Below are 20,181 nucleotides of genomic sequence, written 5' to 3'. Positions count from 1 at the left end.
TGAACTTGTGTTTAATTTAATTTGTTTTCTTAAATGTATCAAAACAATACAAGTTTGCCTTGTTTTACTTGCTTTGCCTTTGAATTCTTCATTATCTTCCAAATGGTTAGGTTTGGCGGCCAGGTGTCAGAATGCACAACCAATTAGGTGCCTACTGATTCACTTCAGTATTTAATTTGGTCAGTTTAGAATAATTATCCAGTTTTTATGCCATTCTTCTGTAAAATGTATGCATTGTTTGCAATATAGCATGATAAGCACAAAATGAACATGGGACTTTTACTCTTTCTGGAATAGCTATCTGACAAAATGTGGTTTATGAGGGTAAGTAGTCCCTCTAAACATGAACAGCACCTAATTAAGAAATAAATAACAGCGTGTTCAAATTTGGATTGCAATTGCGCAATCTTTATCTTAAACAGTTCCGTTTAAATGTTAACATTTTTAGTCAGATCATAGCGAATTGGCAACTTAAAGATTTACATTTACATTGACATCTGCCAAATTACAAAAATGTAAATCGTGCTCACGTCCAGGCATGCATCGGTTAGAATTATTCGTGTTTTCATCCCTCTTCCCTGTGGCTTCTCCCTGGCAGACTTGATTGGCAGGAAATGTGCCCAATCGGGTGCTATTTATTTATGAATAAAATTATGATTATGATAGGGCTATTTCTTCAACACAGGACATATACCTTGATAAGGGCAAAGCTGAAAAGCTTGTCCAAATTGTATTCCCTCCCCCTCGTCACTCCTTTGCTTCAGTAGTTAATTCCATTCCTTTGCTCCACCATAGGCCTACTTCCGCTGGAGTGGAGGAGTGGTAGTGGGGGAATTAAGTAAAGGAGGGTGGAGTGAAAGATAATGGGATGCAGCCAGGAGTTCTTCTAAGCTCTTTGGTTGTGCTCTCCGCCGGAGGAGTGGAGGGGGGCCGTTTGAAGCCGTTTTATTCGTCTACTTTCTCTACTTCGAAAATGGGACAGCGGAGGGCGGGATGCCGGACACAGAGGGTGGGTAGTGTGCATTTTTCGACTAATGGGACGCGCCCTTTAAATAAGTAGCTACCATTGAGATATACTAGTTATCAACTTTCATGAACGGGAAACCAATCCGCCTGTCCCAGGAAGAGAATATCAACGCGGAAGTGTTTTTCGTTGAAAAGCTTACGAGGTTGTTGTGGTTTTAAAAACGGATAATTCAACACAATGTCGGTGCAGTGTGTGGAAAAACTGGCCAGTCTTTACCAGAGATATCAAGACTATGTGACGAAGAACCCGGCAGCTACGGCTCAACTGGAGAGCACTGTGCGAACACTTTCTTACCTCATTGCTGGTAAGAGAAACGCTATCATGTAATATCTTGAACTACTGAGGCTAGCGACTTGTTTACATTCGGGACGAACGTGACTGCAAGCGAATTCTAGCATATCGTTATTACCATCGCCGCACCTTCACACAAGCAATGCCCGTGTTGCGAAGAGTGCCTGACCCGCAAGCATAGAAATGTGTTACTACGACGGCACAATTATATAGAGAAAGACCTTTTACCAAAAGCTACTTTGTGTCGAGTGCTGCGACAGTAAAAGCGATCGATTTCCCTTCCAGTCACATCTATCCCAAAAAAGTAAGCGATTATTCACGGTCAGAAGACTGTTTACGACAACATGGAATTGATAGCATGTTAGCCTGTATATGGATAATGACAAACGTAGGTTACTGTACAGCTAACTGAACTAAAACAGACGTGGTTATTGCTAACATTGCCACGCTATAGTTGTATTTGTATGTATCCTTTATTTTTACAGGTACAAATATCCAAAGCGATTTACAGTTGCTTAGACTAAGTTCAAGGGCACATCGGCTGTGCGGATCTTATCGTGGCCGCACCGGGTCATAGTTATGTATTTTAACCACTAGGCTACACGCTGCCAAGATTTCTTTTGCAAGAGAGACCTGCGAAAAAATACCATAAAAACATACAAGTAAAGTTAAATCGCACATTGACATCCAGCAACATTTACATTGATGAAAGTAGCCTACATACGACATGGAAAAATTAGAAGGCTACTAGAGATTCTAAGGAGATCTGGAGATGTTTCTAACGGCCCTGAGACCTGGTACCATGGTTACTGGATTTAAAAATAATTGAAGATTAAAGCTATTGGGGGTGTTTATTAAGTATGGCCTTGCAGATGAACACAATGGAAAGCAATTCCCTTCTTTTTGCTTAAGAGAACCATCCTACTTTTTCATGTAAAATACAATGCTTAGTAAGAAATGCATCCTCTGAGATAAAACACAATGCACTATGACAAGAAGCTGCATGCATGTAACTGTCATCATAATCAAATACTGATAAGGCAGTTGATTTTTGAATGGGTTTTCTATCGACAGGAGACAAACACGCTTTATTTCTGGACTGTATAGAAGCATAGAAGTGTATGAATGCAGACATTAGACACATCCACTTGTATTCCCCATTTATTTTCTTGGGGGGGAAAAAAATGCATTTAGTTCTGTCTTAATTGAAAACAAGCTTGTGATTAATGAGAACCAACTCAAAATCATCAAAGGTACCACAGTTGTTAGATTTGTCTCCATGCTTTCTTGCTTATTTGAGTCTAAACTGTTAGTGTTCATTCCCACCTCCAAATTCACATTCATAGAATATTCTACTGGAAATTAAAACTGAAAAAAACATTGTTTTGTCTTTGATGGATGAATTTGGTTTCTGCATGTGTGTTGACATTAGTAATTCATACAATCAGGAGCCTACCTGATAGTAACCCCTCCAAAGATTGTGTGGATGGGTTTATATATTATGTCAATTTGTCCAATTACTTATGGTGTCCAAAAGGGCCAGGGTTGTTTATTAAAAAAAAGGATGTAATTCCAACTCATCACCTGATGCCGATGTAAAATACACCCTGAAATTAGATCTGACGGTCAGCACGTTAACCTCATATTCATCATTTCCTGTCCTGTGTGGTGGAGCCAAAACAACAAAAATGGTGTAACTGTCCGAATACAGAAAGCACTCTTGAAAATGTTTACAATTAAAAAAGAATAAGTGAGAAATTCTTTTGTTTCAGGACGGTTTGCCGATTCACATGAACTTTCAGAGCTGGGTAAGTCTTCATGGGGACAGGAATCATTGGAATTTAAGCACTCAAGAGGCAGCTTTCTAAACTAGAGTTCTATGTTGTCTCTGTTTTACTTCACTTACGGCACATTATTTATCCCTGTGAGTGTCTTATGTGCTTTGTGTGTCTGTTCTGCAGTGTTCTGTAGGTGTGTTTTATGTGCTGTTTTTCTGTTCTCCAGTTTACTCTGCCTCCAACCTGCTGGTCCTGCTGAATGATGGGATTCTGCGAAGAGGCCTTTGTCAGACCCTACCTGTGGTGAGTGCAGCTGTCTCTGCTGGTGCAGGGAACTGCTCAGAAGTCTACACATTACTTGTTATTAATTTGTTTGGTTATGGCTTGTAATGCATGTCCTGCAGTGAGTTATGTGGGAAGCCATTCATTCTCGTGACTTTCTTGGGAAGGAGAGACATTGCTGTCTAGTGCCAGTGCGATTGGCTCCACTATAGTTCCTATATAGTTATAGTTTCCCATTCCTATTATGAGTACATACAAGGCAGTCCGTATGTATGTGGACAATGGCACAATTCCAAACGTCCTATTGGCTCTGCACATTGGATTTGAAATGAGATGATGACTGTGAGGTTCAAGTGCAGACTGTGATGTCACAAATGGTACTGAGGCTCCGAGGCATGTGTCGAGTACGTATGTCAGTTTTCCCTGAAGCCCCACGAGGCATGTATCATTTTCAGAAAATCACGTGACCGATGATAAACAAGGACTCGTTTTGTGTGGACCGCCTCATAGGTTCGTTTTGAGTTTTGGGTTGTAGATACGAGGACACAAACCCCCACTTTTCAGCTCCTTAAGAACCTTGACTGCCCAGTTGAACCCACACAAATTGTCCCTCATTACATTACATTACATTACGTGGCATTTAGCAGACGCTCTTATCCAGAGCGACGTACAATGAAGTGCAAATCAATCACAAGAACAAGTGCAAAAGTAGACCTGAGAGGACAGTACAGTTCCGAGTCCTAGTGTAAACATACAGAAATTCAGAACCCTTGAAGAGTACAATCAACATTCAAACTAGCATACCACTGTTGGCAGCTAGAATACAACAACAGCCAATAAAAACAACAATACCTATACAAGTAACGATATCTATACATAAGTGCCATTACGGTCTAAGGCTAATCACAGTGATTGTGAGTTGGGGAGGGAAAGGTGTAGCCTGAAGAGATGGGTCTTCAGTCTGCGCTTGAAGGAGGTCAGAGACTCTGCCGTTCTGACATTCACCGGGAGGTCATTCCACCACCGTGGGACCAGGACAGACAGCAGCCGTGAGCGTGAAGTGCAGGTGTGGCGAGGGGGAGGCGCCAGACGGCACGAAGTGGCAGAACGGAGGGGTCTTGTTGGTGTATAGGTCTTGATAAGGGATTGAATATACACAGGGGCTGATCCTTTAACTGCCTGGTATGCGAGCACCAAAGTTTTAAATTTGATGCGAGCCATAACAGGCAGCCAGTGGAGGTTGCTGAGCAGGGGGGTGACATGTGAATGTCTGGGAACATTGAATACCAGACGGGTGCAGCATTCTGGATGAGTTGTAGGGGTCTGATGGCAGATGCTGGAAGGCCAGCCAGCAGAGAATTGCAATAGTCCAGGCGGGACAGGACCATTGCTTGAACAAGCATTTTCCATTTTGTAGTCAGCAGTCACATAATTGTATTATTGACCCATTATCTAACTTGTTGAATTAAACATACAGGTTCATCTAAAAAAATTTGAATATTGCGGAAATTATTATTATTATTTTTTCCTTAATTTAATTCTAAAAGTGAAACTCATTCTAGATTCATTAGACATAAAGTGAAATATTTAATGCCTTTTTTTGTTTTAATCTTGATGAGTACAGCTTACAGCTAATAAAAATCCAGTATCCCCCCCCCCCCCCAAAAAAAAGAAAAAAAAAAAGACATAAGACCAATCCAAAAAAAAAAAGGATTTATAATGGAGAAATGTTGACCTTCTGAAAAGCAGTCAATACTTGGTCGGGCAATCATGGGGAAGACTGCTGACTTGACAGTTGTCCAGAAGACACTCATTCACACCCTCCACAAGGACGGTAAGCCACAGAAGGTCATTGCTGAAAGGGCTGGCTGTTCATAGAGTGCTGTATCAAAGCATATTCATGGAAAGTCGACTGGAAGGGAAAGGTGTGGTAAGGAAAGGTGCATAAGCAACAGGGATGACCTCAGCCTTGAGTGGATTGTCAAGAAAAGCCGATTCAAGAACTTGGGGGAGCTTCACAAAGAGTGGACTGAGGATGGAGTCAGTGCATCAAGAGCCACCACGCACAGGTCTACGTGTCCAGGAAATGGGCTACAAATGTTGCATTCCTAGTGTCAAGCTACTCCTGAACCAGAGACAACATCAGAAGCGTCTTACCTGCGCTAAGGAGAAAAAGAACAGGACCGTTGCTCAGTTGTCCAAAGTCCTCTTTTCAGATGAAAGTAAATTTAGCATTCCATTTGGACATCAAGGTCCCAGAGTCTGGAGGAAGAGTGGAGAGGCACATAATCCAAGTTGCTTTAAGTCCAGTGTGAAGTTTCCATAGTCAGTGATGATTTGGGGTGCCATGTCATCTGCTGGTGTTGGTCCACTGTGTTTTATCAAGTCTAGAGTCAACGCAGCCAGGATATTTTAGAGCACTTCGTCTGCTGACAAGCTTTATGGAGATGTTGATTTTCTTTTCCAGCAGGACTTGGCACCTGCCCACAGTGCCAAAACTACTAGTAACTGGTTTGCTGGCCATGGTATTACTGTGCTTGATTTGCCAGCCAACTGGCCTGACCTGAACCCCATAGAGCATCTATGGGGTATTGTCAAGAGGAAGATGAGAGACACCAGACCCAACAATACAGACGAGCTGAAGGCCGCTATCAAAGCAACCTGGGCTTCATAACACCTCAGCAGTGCCACTGGCTGATTGCCTCTATGCCACACCACATTGATGCATTTCTAAATCCTTTTTTTCTTATGTAATATTCTAATATTCTGAGATACAGGATTTAGAATTTTTTTATTTATTTACTTTTTTAAAGATTTTTAAAGGCTTGAAATATTTCACTTTGTGTAATGAATCTAGAATATATGAAAGTTCCACTTTTTTAATTCAATTATGGAAAAAAAAACGTCTCCAGGAGATGCACCTGTATATTATATATAATAGAAATTAGAAGGGAATAGTTAAATCAACAAACGTAGCTTAATTATTAATGTAGGTTTGGAGTATATCATAAAGCGATACCATGAGAAACTTCATTGCTTACACCAGTAGTACACTTTGCTACTACAGTACTTGTCAGTAATGTTTCTGCACTACAGCAAGTGAAAAAATAATTCTGCAGCTCTACATTATATTACCAGCAGGTGTCACTAGTGTGCACTGTGGTCAATGAGGCTTTGAGTATTGAATGCTAACTTTTGAGAGCTGGCTTCTCTCTCCTTCTGAACAGTCAAGTGTATTCAGTTTCTTCCTTCATGCTGGTATTAGAAATATTTCCGTATCTAGTCTTGATTGTAGGCTTTTGATTGCCTTTGGAATCTGTTATTTGTGTTTGTCAACATGGGTACTAGAGTTGTGCCTTGGAGGCCCTATCAGACCTGGCCCTGACAGGGTCTCAAAGGGCCAGGTCTGACGGGGCCTCTGAGGGCCTGGTCTGACGGGGCCTCTGAGGGCCTGGTCTGACGGGGCCTCTGAGGGCCAGGTCTGACGGGGCCTCTGAGGGCCAGGTCTGACGGGGCCTCTGAGGGCCTGGTCTGACGGGGCCTCTGAGGGCCTGGTCTGACGGGGCCTCTGAGGGCCTGGTCTGACGGTGCCTCTGAGGGCCTGGTCTGACGGTGCCTCTGAGGGCCTGGTCTGACGGTGCCTCTGAGGGCCTGGTCTGACGGGGCCTCTGAGGGCCAGGTCTGACGGGGCCTCTGAGCGCCAGGTCTGACGGGGCCTCTGAGGGCCAGGTCTGACGGGGCCTCTGAGGGCCAGGTCTGACGGGGCCTCTGAGGGCCAGGTCTGACGGGGCCTCTGAGCGCCTGGTCTGACGGGGCCTCTCTGGGTGTGTCCCTCTCTAGTCTTTGTCCCAGCAGAGACTTCTCACCTGGCTGACTGTGGTGGAACATATGGAGGTTTTCATTGAAATGGGAGCCAGCAAACTCTGGGGTGAAGGGGGTCGCTGGCTTGTCATCGTCCTCATTCAGATCTCCAAGTAAGCAGCTTGTGTTATGTCAGTGACTCTCTGCTTTTTACCTTTTTTGGTCTTGTTGAATCCACTTGCAACAACATGAAGAGTTTTGCCTAAGTTTAACATAGACTGGTATAAATCTTTAGCTGAAAACCAAGTTTTGGTTGAAAATTCAATCCATCTTCTAACTGACCAATTAATTTTTCAGTCAGCAAAGGATTAATGTCAATGATTCTATTAACTGTAAAGCAGTGTGATTGTGAAACCCGCATACGGTTGTTAACAATCGGTGAGCTTATGAGTTTGATTGGAAAGCAGCACACTATTCTTATCCAACAGGTAACTTCGTATTACAGAATTGTGGCCACTAACTCCTCCTCAGACAGCTTTTAAGCTGGACAGACCAAACTGAATTGTCCAGCATGGTCCTTATCAGTATGCTCATATACAACGTCCTGAATAGTTCTGAAGATATTTTGTTATTTGTCAAGAAAATCCCAGAGAGAAATTTCAAATCCCAATTTCTGTGAGACATTGAATGATAGGACATGAGCGTAAGTGGGCCATTAGATGCCCAGTCAATTGGCCACTAGGTTGCGCTACAAATAAAGGGCACATTCAAAGTATCTTTTCTAAATCCAATTTCCATTAAAAAGTTTTCTGCTTGTGGCTTTTGTTTGTTGACCAAATTTGCTACTCCTCTTTATCAGTCTAAGATGCGCATACAGTGCCATGAAAGTATTAATTCATTTAAAAAGTAATGTTTTAAGCCTGAAGTGTGTAATGTGTTATTTGTTTAGTTTGGTTGAAAAGCATTTTCTTAAAGGGGCACTGTCATGCTTTTTCCAGTAGAGCTTATTTTGATTAAATGCCTAAATGTGTGGAGCATCAGTACACTGTCAGTGTAGCCGTTTACAAAATATGGGGCAAAACTTCTCAAAAAGTTTGGCTTGAATCTGCAGCCTGTGTTACCCAGAAGGTAACGGGCACTGAAACTCCACCCTTGAACGCAGAGACTGGTTTATGGGCGGGCACCCATCTGGGTGATCACATGACACACGGAAAATACGATAAAGTTAGCGTACAAATATCATGAAACCTACCTTGGCTAGCCTGAGCGATATGACGGACAAGTTTTGCCCCATATTTAGTAAACGGCTACACTGACGGTGATTTTAGAAATGCCTGCACACATAATTTAACCATTTAATCCAAATAACCTCAACTGAAAAAAGCGTGACAGTGCTCCTTTAAAGCACTGTATATTACAGAGAGAAGGGGGTAAATTCAGGAAATAAACAGTAACCGTCTTTGCATTCGCACACCTACCCGCTTTTGCCGCCATCTTGGAGTTCCTGCCAGTGCCCAATCAGGACACAGGGGGTCATCCCCAATTCCCCTTCCAATCACCATTTGGAAGGGGTTGCACCAATGAATGAATGAATGAATGAATGAATGAATGTTCTAGAACATGAGAGAAATAATGAACTGAAGAGAAAACAACAAAGAAACCTCATGAGGGGGAAATAGTAATTGCTCGCCGTTAGGATCCGCTCCCACAGGTGTGGGCATGACACATGCAATGTTCAAAGGTTTTCAGTGCTTCCGTCGAGATGGAAAGGGTGGAGAAGCTGATGACCTGTGATCTAATCTGAGGGTATGTATGTCTCCTCTGTGTTCCAGAGCCATCCTGCGCATCCTGCTGCTGTTCTGCTACAAGTCTGGCATCCAGACGTCCCCTCCCATCGCCCCCCTGGACAGAGAGATGCAGCTGAACAGAGGTGAGTGGTACATGGTTAGCTCCCTATAGCTGTAGTAGAGTGGTACATGGTTAGCTCCCTATAGCTGTAGTAGAGTGGTACATGGCTTGTTCACTATAGCTGTAGTAGAGTGGTACATGGTTAGCTCCCTACAGCTGTAGTAGAGTGGTACATGGTTAGCTCCCTACAGCTGTAGTAGAGTGGTGCATGGTTAGCTCCCTATAGCTGTAGTAGAGTGGTACATGGTTAGCTCCCTATAGCTGTAGTAGAGTGGTACATGGCTTGTTCCCTATAGCTGTAGTAGAGTGGTACATGGTTAGCTCCCTATAGCTGTAGTAGTGGTACATGGTTAATTCTCTATAACTGTAGTAAGTGGTACATGGTTAGCTCCCTATAGCTGTGGTAGAGTGGTACATGGTTAGCGATAAGGGCGACATGGCTCAGGCAGTAAGAGCAGTCGGGTTGACATCTAACCCCCAAATGCTCCTGACGAGCTGGTCGGCGCCTTGCATGGCAGCCAATCGCCGTCGGTGTGTGAGTGTGTGTACGAATGGGTGCATGAGAAGCATCAATTGTACAGCGCTTTGGATAAAGCCGCTATATAAATGCCAACCATTTATGGTTAGCTCCCTATAGCTGTGGTAGAGTGGTACATGGCTTGTTCCCTATGGCTGTAGTAGAGTGGTATAAGGTTATTTTGCTCTGTACTCCAGTACATTCTAATCCAATATGCTGGATTACAGAACCAAACCCTGAATTATAAATCCCCCCCCCTTCTTAATACGATCTCCAGTGTGGGTGGAGGCCAGATCAGTTTCTGTTTTTATAAATGCTGCGTCAGTGTGCGGATGATAAATATATTGTTTTTATTGTATTTTCTACGAGACATAGACCCGCTCACACTCGGTACACAATTACACCAAAAACGATGCTAGCAGCATTCGTTATTTTAGCTAGCTTGCTAGATATTGTATTGAATAAAACTTTCTACACTTTCTTCAGGATCTAAACTGAACCAGATGGGGTGGGTGAGAATCAGTTTGGTTGAGGTAATGGAGAAACAAGCTAGGTCTGCCTTTAAGACTTCAGGCCGACAAACTAATATCGCCATGCCCAAGCTGTAATATTAGCTGCTAGGTCTGTCGATTCTGCATTTGACTTCTCTTATTGCGCCAGTCTCTCTTGGTTAACTGAGCATGTCTGGGTCTGCATTAGGGGAAAACCTGAATCAGCAGGAGGATCCGGTCTTTGTGGGTCAGCGGTCTGGAAGAGCCATGCGTCCGTTAGGCAGCGGTAAGCCTCCCTGTTTGCACCACCCAGTGCAATCGACCTTTTGAGAGCTCATGTCCTGAAACTGTCTGTGCCTTAGCCCCCTCTCCGCATGCCCGCCTGTGGGGGGTGCACCGGCCAGAGCAAATGGTGGCCACCCCGAAGGAGGAGCTTCACCCTGGCCCCACCCCTCTGGGGCTGCTGGAGACCGTGGCGGAGTCGTTGTACATTGGGCGGCCCCTGGTCCACCGTATCCTTCTCCCGCCTCCTCATGCCGCCCGCTATTTCCAGCAGCACCCCGTTCTAGAAGGTTCTTGAGCTGTCCTTCGCACTAAAACAGCAGCCAATCAGCAGCTGTATCTTGCAGTCGGCAGTGGTGAAGTGGATTCTGCGAGGTCAGTACAGTGAGCTCCAGAATTATTGGCGCCCCTGATGAATCTTGACAAAATGTGCTGTTAACGATGAAATAATGGGCCATTCCAGGACGTCTGGAGACTGAGATGGCCATTGCAGAACATGGTTGTTGTTTTTACTTCAGCCTTTCTGTGTGGATTTTAATATATGCTTGGAGTCATTGTTCAGGTGGACAATCTACCAAGTCCAAGACTCCACTTCCTAGCAGTGGCAACCAGATTTTCTGCCTGGATTTCCTGGTTTAATTAATTGTGCCATTTATCTTATCTCCAAAATGTCAATGACCCACCACCATATTTGACAGTAGGAATGAGACACTTCTCCTTGTATGGATTCCATTTTGCCAGCAAACATGTTGATGGTGTGTATGGCCAAAACATTTAATTTTGGTCTCATCTGGCCATAGCACTCTCTTCCAGGTATAATTCCAGATGCTTGTTTTTTGTTTGTTGTACTCCGTAAGAGCTGCCTTTGTGCCACCCTTCCAAAGAGTTTGCTGGTATGGAGGTGCCAGTGACTTTTTTTTAAATTGGTGACGCAAAGACCCCATTCTCGCAATTCTTAAACTGCAATCCTTGGGTTACTTATGCCCTTCCGCTTTTTTTGTACCCATTTCCTGACATGTGATGGACAATTCTCATGAGTGTCTTCTGAATTGACAGTTCTTTGGCTTTTCCCATGCTGATGGTTGACAAGGGGACTTTGCATGTTTGTTACGTAATTTTTATGCTCCAGTGAAACAAAGTGATGGAATGACACAGTATAGTTCACTTTGATTGATTTTATTTACAGTAATTGTTTGGGGTGCCAATCATTTCAGCACCACAAAACTGTAGTTTTCAGAAAAAAATACTTATATTACTGAGATTATTACATAAAGAACATAGAAACATAAGAGTAAGTGAATTGTAATAAAAGTATATAGTTTTCTTGGATGTTTGAACTTAAAATATAGATCATTATCAATGTTTTTTTTTAAATTAAGTGTGCCAATAATTCTGGAGTTCACTGTAAATAGGAAGCCCAGTGTTATTGTGTTTCCCTGGAGAAACTCTCGGGTGAACCAGGAATACATCTGGAAGAAGCAGTTGTAGCAAAACATGAATGTGTCCAACATTATGGTTTTATACATGCAGTTTTGTTTTATTTAGTGAGAGTATAGGACAACACAAACATGCCATTCAGCCCATATAGGACATAAGAATGTCAGGAGGATCAGTATGAAAATGCTACACTATGCCCTCCCTTTTCTGCCATAACTGTTTCTTGACACTTGCTTAGGATGCAGATCTTAACGTGAACAGGAATCCAGCAGACCTTGGGGGGGCCCCACCAGGACCAGGTTTACACGGTCCTCATATATCATATGTATTACAAAGCTGCTGAAAGCTGTAGACCATCCAAAGTTAATAACAGTTATGGTCTTGGTCTCCCCCAAATAAGATCATGGAATCACAAGATTCAGTCGACAGTTCAAGCGTGTTGTTTCAAAAGGAATGTCGTTTTCTCCCTTAAGACGCATTTTCCGCCCAGTGCTCTGTTTAGGGATTTGTGGCAGGAAATCCTGGAAGCCATGGCTCATCTCTGGAATCATTGAAGTAACAAGGTAATGCCCGCCTATTCCATTTCCGTCCATAGCATTATATATAAAATAAAAAGCTGTATGCTGCTTGTATTTTCATACTTTGCAAATTTGATTTCAACAAGGATCCGTCATGATTTTGGCAAGAATTCCGTTGTTGTGTAATACAAAAAGTACATGTACCTAGGTATTTCTGATATCTCCTACTTCATCTTCTTTACAATTAGAAAATCAATCTCCTATCTCTGTCAACTGAATAATTTAGTGGGTCAATATGATGTTTTTAAACTTTATCATTAAAGTGTGCTGCCATTTCCATTGCCTTGTGTTTGCTTCAGATAGTTGATTACATACAGGTACTGTACATTTATGAGTTTGTTTGAGAAATGCTTTAGGGGAATTGTATTACAATGCCAAGGTGAGAGACTGGTCTTGCCAAACTCAACAAATTTGTGTTCATAACATGAGTCAAACTACACTCAGTGATCACTTTATTCGGTAATCCTGTACACCAGCTTCTTAATGCAAATATTTAATCAAGTGGTTCAGCTGTTTTTCAGACCTAATGTCAGAATGGGAAAGAAATGCGATCTAAGTGACTTTGACCGTGTAATTATTGTTGGTGCCAGAGAGGGTGGTTTGAGTATATTAGAAACTGCTGATCTCCTGGGATTTTCAACCACAACAGTCTCTAGTTTACAGATAAAAACCAAAAAATGCAGTCAGCAGCAGTTCTGCGGGCAAAAACGCATTGTTAATGAGAGAGGTTAAAGGAGAAGGGCCAGACTGGTCGAAGCTGACAGGAAGGTGACAGTAACACAAATAATCACACATTACAACAGTGGTATGCAGAAGAGTATCTCTGAACACACAACATGTCGAACCTCTAAGTGGATAGGCTACAGCAGCAGAAGACTTAAGTCTAAAAAAATAAATCTAATAAAATAAAGTGCTCACTGAGTGTATATTTACTGCCACAGTAAACACTACCAAGTAACAATCTAGAGATTGTGATAATGTGGTTTGGGGGCTTTTTTCCCTTAAAGTCTCAGTAAAACAGAAATTAGAGCAGCACTAGCTTCCGCGATATAACGTATGAGTGAAACACCTTTTGGGGGGAATTGTTGAAGGGCAGGGAGTCAATTTGACTGACGCCTAATGAGGAGGCGGAAGAATTAGCATAGTTGTCACAATTTCTTTTATTGATTGCTGTAGTTTCTACTGCGCTCTTAAGCTAATGAACAGTAGCAAGCAGGTAGAAACCTGTTTTGCCGTTTTAAACTTTCATTTCGGTGTGTAACTCGGTGTGTTTTGGACTTTAAATTTTTACCTGTTGGCGGCCATTGGATCCGTCTCCTCCCCTGCTCTGGAGGGTTGGTACAACACCGGGGCAACAATGTGGATCAACAGGCTGCTTGTATGGATTATGTCCGTCTGGATTACTTTATTCTTCATATCACATCCAGTAACACCGCTTCTTCAATATACGGCAGCGGAACTTTTCCAACTGCGATTCCACCTCTCTGAGCCACCACAGGGGCTGCATCGTCACCTGGATATTGCTTGGCATTTCCGTAGGAAATACATCCACCGAAGTTCCAGACGGAGCTTCCATCATGATGACACAAAACCAATACGATCCTTCTGGTCTTCCATTCCGCGTCCCGCAAGAAAGCCCACCGGCGGACGGAGTAGTGTGCTGGTTAGCCTAGCCAGGTCGGCTAACGCTAGCGTCAAACCCAACAAAAACAACCTCAACTTCGGGTTGTTTAACATCCGCTCGCTAACCAACAAGGGACTTCTACTCCATGACCTACTGAAAGATCGTAAGTTTGATTTCTTGTGTCTAACTGAGACGTGGCAGCAACCCAATGACTTTTCGCAGCTTAATCAAACTATCCCTCCTGGGTTTGTTTACATCTGTCAACCCCGCCCCTCTGGCAGGGGGGGCGGGCTCGCTATACTCTACAATGAGAAGTGGAAAGTCTCTTCTCTAACTGTCCCCGTGCATAGGTCATTCGAGTCCGTGGCCCTCCAAATCAATGGGCCAACTCCTACTATACTAGTTACTGTGTATCGACCACCCAAGCCCAGTCGTGAATTCCTAAACGAATTCTCTGCTTTTCTAACCTCCTTATGCTCCCTGTCCCCTAATATAATACTGCTTGGGGATTTTAATATTCACATGGACAATGTCAACAATACTCTTACAAAGGACTTTACATCTTGCTTGGACAGCTCTGGATTACAACAATATATTGATTTCCCTACCCACTCTAAAGGTCACATTCTTGATCTGGTTTGCTGCTCTGGTGTAACTCCCCTTAATTGTACTGCATCTGATTTGCCCATTTCTGATCATAAGTTTGTATCCTTCAATGTCAGCTTAAAATTACCCAAAACAAATATGTTACGTTCCATCTCATTTCGTAACATCAATAATATTGACTTATCTGCTCTATCCAGTGGAATTGATAACCTTCCTAGCAAAGACAATTTATCCACTCCTGATGAACTGGTCTCATTCTACAATGATGAACTCCATAGTCTTCTTAATGCCCATGCTCCGTTAAAAACCCGGTCTGTCTCCTTTACCCATTCTGCACCTTGGTTTACACCTGAGCTACGCCAGTTTAAAACTAAAGGTCGTCGCCTGGAACGCCTTTATGCTAAAACTGGCCTTGTTGTGCACAAAGATATGCATGATAGTCACATACTTAGCTATAAAGATGCTCTGTCCACTGCAAAATGTGCCTACTATGCAAATCTAATTAGGATGGGTGAAGGGAACACAAGAGCCCTGTTCTCCACGGTTAAGACTATCTTACGGCCTCCAGACACTCTTGCTCCTCATATGTACTCTACTGCTCAGTGTAATACTTTCATGACCTTTTTTGATGCCAAGATTGAAAATATCCACCAGCAATTGACGTCTTCTATTAACACGACATACAGTTCACTCTACTCCCCTTCTGATGTTTCTGTGCTTTCCTCTCTATCTAATTTTGAACTTCCAACTGTGGGTGAAATATCTGGTCTCATCCGCAAATCTAAATCATCTACCTGTCAGCTAGACCCCCTCCCTACTCACCTAGTGAAAGCCTGTCTACCTTCTCTGTCCTCTTTAATCACTGCTATCATACATTCCTCCCTTACCTCTGGTCTTGTTCCCTCATCTCTCAAAACAGCTGCAATAACTCCTATACTCAAGAAACCCGGTGCAGACCCTAACAATTTGAGTAATTTTCGCCCCATTTCAAATTTACCATTTCTTACCAAGATACTTGAAAAAATAGTTGCAGCCCAGGTACAAGCCCACATGACCAACAATAATCTGTTTGAGCAATTCCAATCTGGTTTTCGCTCCTTCCACAGTACGGAGACAACCCTGGTGAAAATCACAAATGATCTATTAATGGCAGCTGATTCTGGGCTTTTAACCATACTTGTCCTTCTCGATCTGTCTGCAGCCTTTGATACCATCTCACATAACATCCTCCTTGAGAGACTAGCATCACTTGGAATCACTGGCACCTCTCTTGTCTGGTTTACATCATACCTCTCTGGCCGCACTCAGTTTGTCCAACTCAAAAACCTGAAATCACAGCCCACTCCAGTAACCACCGGTGTTCCCCAGGGTTCTGTTTTGGGCCCCCTCCTATTTATTATTTATCTCCTACCCCTTGGCAATATTTTCAGGAAATATGGGATTCAGTTTCATTCCTACGCGGATGACACCCAGCTCTATCTGTCCACTGAGCCCACCTCCGCTCTTCCGCCCACTTCCCTCTCCAATTGCTTGCTGGAAATCCTGGTTCTCAATCAACTTTCTAAAGCTCAACAGTGAAAAAACAGAGGTTCTCCTCGTTGGCACCAAATCCATTTTGGCTAAATCTGACAGTTTCTCCCTCACCATTGACAACTCCACAGTCTCCCCTTCCCCTCAGGTTAAGAGTCTGGGTGTCATCCTTGACAGCACATTATCCTTTGAAAAACACATCAATAATGTTACTCGGTCTGCATACTTCCACTTACGCAATATTAATCGTCTTCGCCCATCACTTACACCTACCAGCACTGCCATTCTTGTCCACGCCCTGGTTACATCCCGTATTGATTATTGCAACTCCATCCTCTTTGGTCTTTCACGCAAGTGTCTCCATAAAGTTCAACTGGTCCAGAACTCGGCTGCCCGTATCATCACCAGAACTCCTTCCATTGATCACATCACTCCAGTTCTCCAGCAACTTCATTGGCTCCCAGTTAAATCCCGTATTGATTTTAAGATCTTGCTGCTCACATTCAAAGCCCTTCATAACATGGCACCTTCATATCTCTCTGAACTCCTCCATAGCATTGGGTATGCACTTTGTTGTACGTCGCTCTGGATAAGAGCGTCTGCCAAATGCCAATAATGTAATGTAATGTAATAGCCACATTCCCTCACGTACTCTCAGATCCTCCTCTGCCTCCTTACTTGCCACACCATCTGCCCCCCGCCTGACCACCATGGGATCTAGAGCCTTTAGTCGTTCTGCCCCCCGCCTCTGGAACTCTCTGCCACAAGACATTCGCAACATTGACACTCTCCTCACTTTTAAATCTAGACTCAAGACACACCTTTTCACACTGGCATATTTAACCTGACCCTGATTGATGAGTTTTATGTTTTATGTTGATAATTTTATATGTCTTGTTGTATATAACATGTCGGTGCTATTGATTGATTAGTTTTTGTATGATGTTTTTACTGTGTCTTGTAAGGTGTCCTTGAGTGCTCTGAAAGGCGCCCACAAATAAAATCTATTATTATTATTATTAAAGGATATTAATTGGAGAGGAAGGGAAAACTGATTTAAAATAAAATTATTTAATTGTCATACACGCCCACTGGTATTCACTGATGTAAAATCTAAATTAAAATACTTTTCCAGGAAGTGGAGGAGCTTTGGTGTGAAAATATACGAATATTAGAATTATATATATATTTTTGTAATTTTAGACATGTTTGTGTAGTTCTTGGCTAAATTGATGTAAAAGCTCATTTTGATTTTGCTGTGAGGTAAACATGTGGCCTTGGAGGTAGTATTGATGTACTGTAACTCTGTTTTCCAAAGCTTTGGCCTGATGAATGATGTGAAGTCACTGAACCGTCGGGAAAGGGCGGAGATGAGACGGCGAGCATTCCTGCTGCTCTACTACCTGCTCCGCTCCCCATTCTACGACAGATACTCTGAGTAAGGCCCTACTACACCCACACGAGCAGCCCATAACCCCAGAGTAAGGCCCTAATGCAGTCACACGATCACCCCATAACCCCAGAGTAAGGCCCTAATGCAGTCACACGATCACCCCATAACCCCAGAGTAAGGCCCTAATGCAGTCACACGATCACCCCATAACCCCAGAGTAAGGCCCTAATGCAGTCACACGATCACCCCATAACCCCAGAGTAAGGCCCTAATGCAGTGACACGATCACCCCATAACCCCAGAGTAAGGCCCTAATGCAGTCACACGATCACCCCATAACCCCAGAGTAAGGCCCTAATGCAGTCACACGATCACCCCATAACCCCAGAGTAAGGCCCTAATGCAGTCACACGATCACCCCATAACCCCAGAGTAAGGCCCTAATGCAGTCACACGATCACCCCATAACCCCAGAGTAAGGCCCTAATGCAGTCACACGATCACCCCATAACCCCAGAGTAAGGCCCTAATGCAGTCACACGATCACCCCATAACCCCAGAGTAAGGCCTTACTGCACTCACACAATCACCCCATAACCCCAGAGTAAGGCCTTACTGCACTCACACAATCACCCCATAACCCCAGAGTAAGGCCCTACTACACTCACACAATCACCCCATAACCCCAGAGTAAGGCTCTATACCAACATGATTACTTCCACATGTCTAATGAAATACTGCAATTTGCCAAGAATGTGATTGCAGCAGTGTTCATAAGGGTAATCTGAGGAAGCATGTCATTTGGCTTGCTAAGACAATATTTCTCTCCTTTTGAACAGGGCGAAGATTCTGTTTCTACTGCGCTTTTTATCTAATTATATCCCAGGTGTGGGCTTTGTTGCACGTAAGTATAATTCTGTCCTGTTTGGCTGTGTGAAGTTGCATTATATTTGCATTGAAAGGCATTTCTCAAGTTCCATGTATGTCAGTTTGAAGCATTGTTTAAATGCGTTTTATTAAATACTGGATATGTTTATGATACAAAATGAAAAGCAAAATTCAATGGTAATTATGTCCTACAGAACTTTCCCCATCTTGCACTGAGGAGACCCAATATCACTAATTTTGTTGTTTCACTTTGTTTCTATTTGTACAGGTCCACTGATGGAATACCTACCAGTTTGGCAAAAGATTTACTTTTATAATTGGGGGTGAAGTTGTCAAGGTAGGAAGTACTAGGCCTATATGTATTACAGGAAATCCTTCAGAAGTCTAAAGGGACTGCAAGACGGTCGATCCTCGCCCAACACCACCCAACACTGAATTCTGACAGTTTCCGAGATGTCCATAGATGAGTGTAGATGAATTTTACAAGCAACTTGTTCCAAGTGCTTTGATACTTTTTACTGTCTGAAGTGTATGTGGTCAACTCTCTTCTCTTTTACAGTCACTTGGTCATGAGTTCTCTGGATATTTTCCATCATCTTAATGAACATAAATTCATACATTTGCTCTTTGTTGTGGATTACTTTTTGTAGATTTGCATAAATTTGCTCCAGTATCTCTGCCTTGTTTCTGATGTGGCTCATCGTGAATCTTTGCATTCATTTCTTCTTTCTGTAATTTTGTTTGTGATTGCCTGTTAGCAGTAAACAATTGACTTCTTGCCATTGCATGGGAAAGTTAATCAAGGAATACCACAAATCAGTTCAGTGACCACATGGGTAAGCTCATCAGATGTCACAAGTTCTCAGTTCCTTGTTCTCTTGCTGGAAAGTTGGTCATGTTGAACAGATGGATACATTAGGACATCATAAGTATTAAGTGAGACAAAATAATGGAGCCAATTTTACAACCCATAGGAGCTCCATTAAAATTATAACTAAACTTTTCCATAGGGTCATAAACCTAACTGGAAGCAGCTGGAAATTTGTGGAAATGGGGGAGGGATTTTCACTGTGTGAAAACTGTTTAATTACCCTTTAAGTTTATCCTAGGGACATGAAAAATAACTGTGAAAGTTTTAATCCAGGAGATCCTGAGGAATTAAGACTGTTCTGATGTATTGTAATTTTTAACAAGAATGCTTTTATACAGAATGTCATCTGAAAATAATATCAATAAATCCGTAAAACTTGTTTTTATTGCTTTCTGATTCTTTCATGTGACACTGCAACATATTATGTTTTCTTATTTAGTCTTTTTTTGTGAATAAAAGTGTAAGTGTATAAAATAATTAGGTAACTCAGTCTAGTCTTCCTAATCAAGATGTTGAGAATTTGAGGACCCTAGTCCAGTACTGACTGGTTGAGTTCACAGTAGCACCTCTGTTTGTCATCCAGTCATGCGGCATCTCGTCTCAACTGACCTGCGCATCTCCCTCAGCTCTGACTAAAATCTATAAAAATAGGAAATGCTACAACTCAATGTGATTCTTCTAACTATACAGTTTGTTTTTATGTGTGTTTGTGGTTAATTATATCTGTATGTCAAGAATAGGTAACGTGTAGAACATACCCCCGTTGTGTGTAACAATCTACAATGATTTGCAGGGTCATGCTAGCTTGATACAACTACTTTCCCAGTCAATAAGAATATCTACTAATATTACTGAATATCTACTGAGACATATTGTG

The 20,181-nt window shown here is 42.6% G+C and overlaps 1 protein-coding gene across 2 annotated transcripts; it reads left to right on the top strand.

Annotated features, from left to right (window-relative positions):
* Nucleotides 1–210: 210 nt before the first annotated feature.
* pex16 (peroxisomal biogenesis factor 16) lies at nt 211–19,683 on the top strand. Of its 2 annotated transcripts, none has more exons than XM_061221544.1 (12): nt 211–324; nt 1,217–1,331; nt 3,091–3,126; nt 3,323–3,399; nt 7,219–7,352; nt 9,012–9,109; nt 10,304–10,381; nt 10,458–10,607; nt 12,305–12,377; nt 17,471–17,590; nt 18,385–18,449; nt 18,702–19,683. In XM_061221544.1, the coding sequence occupies exons 1-12, from the start codon at nt 310–312 to the stop codon at nt 18,758–18,760; spliced, it is 1,020 nt and encodes a 339-aa protein (XP_061077528.1). In that variant the 5' UTR covers nt 211–309; the 3' UTR covers nt 18,761–19,683. The 2 variants fall into 2 exon arrangements, with proteins under 2 accessions (XP_061077528.1, XP_061077527.1); XM_061221543.1 differs by lacking the exon at nt 211–324 and adding an exon at nt 959–1,009.
* The last annotated feature ends 498 nt before the right edge of the window (nt 19,684–20,181 follow it).

The sequence above is a fragment of the Conger conger genome, chromosome 15, assembly GCF_963514075.1.
Source record: "Conger conger chromosome 15, fConCon1.1, whole genome shotgun sequence".
Classification (NCBI taxonomy): domain Eukaryota; kingdom Metazoa; phylum Chordata; class Actinopteri; order Anguilliformes; family Congridae; genus Conger; species Conger conger.
The sequence above is the reverse complement of the archived record's forward strand: the minus strand, read 5'-3'. Positions and strand labels throughout refer to the sequence as shown.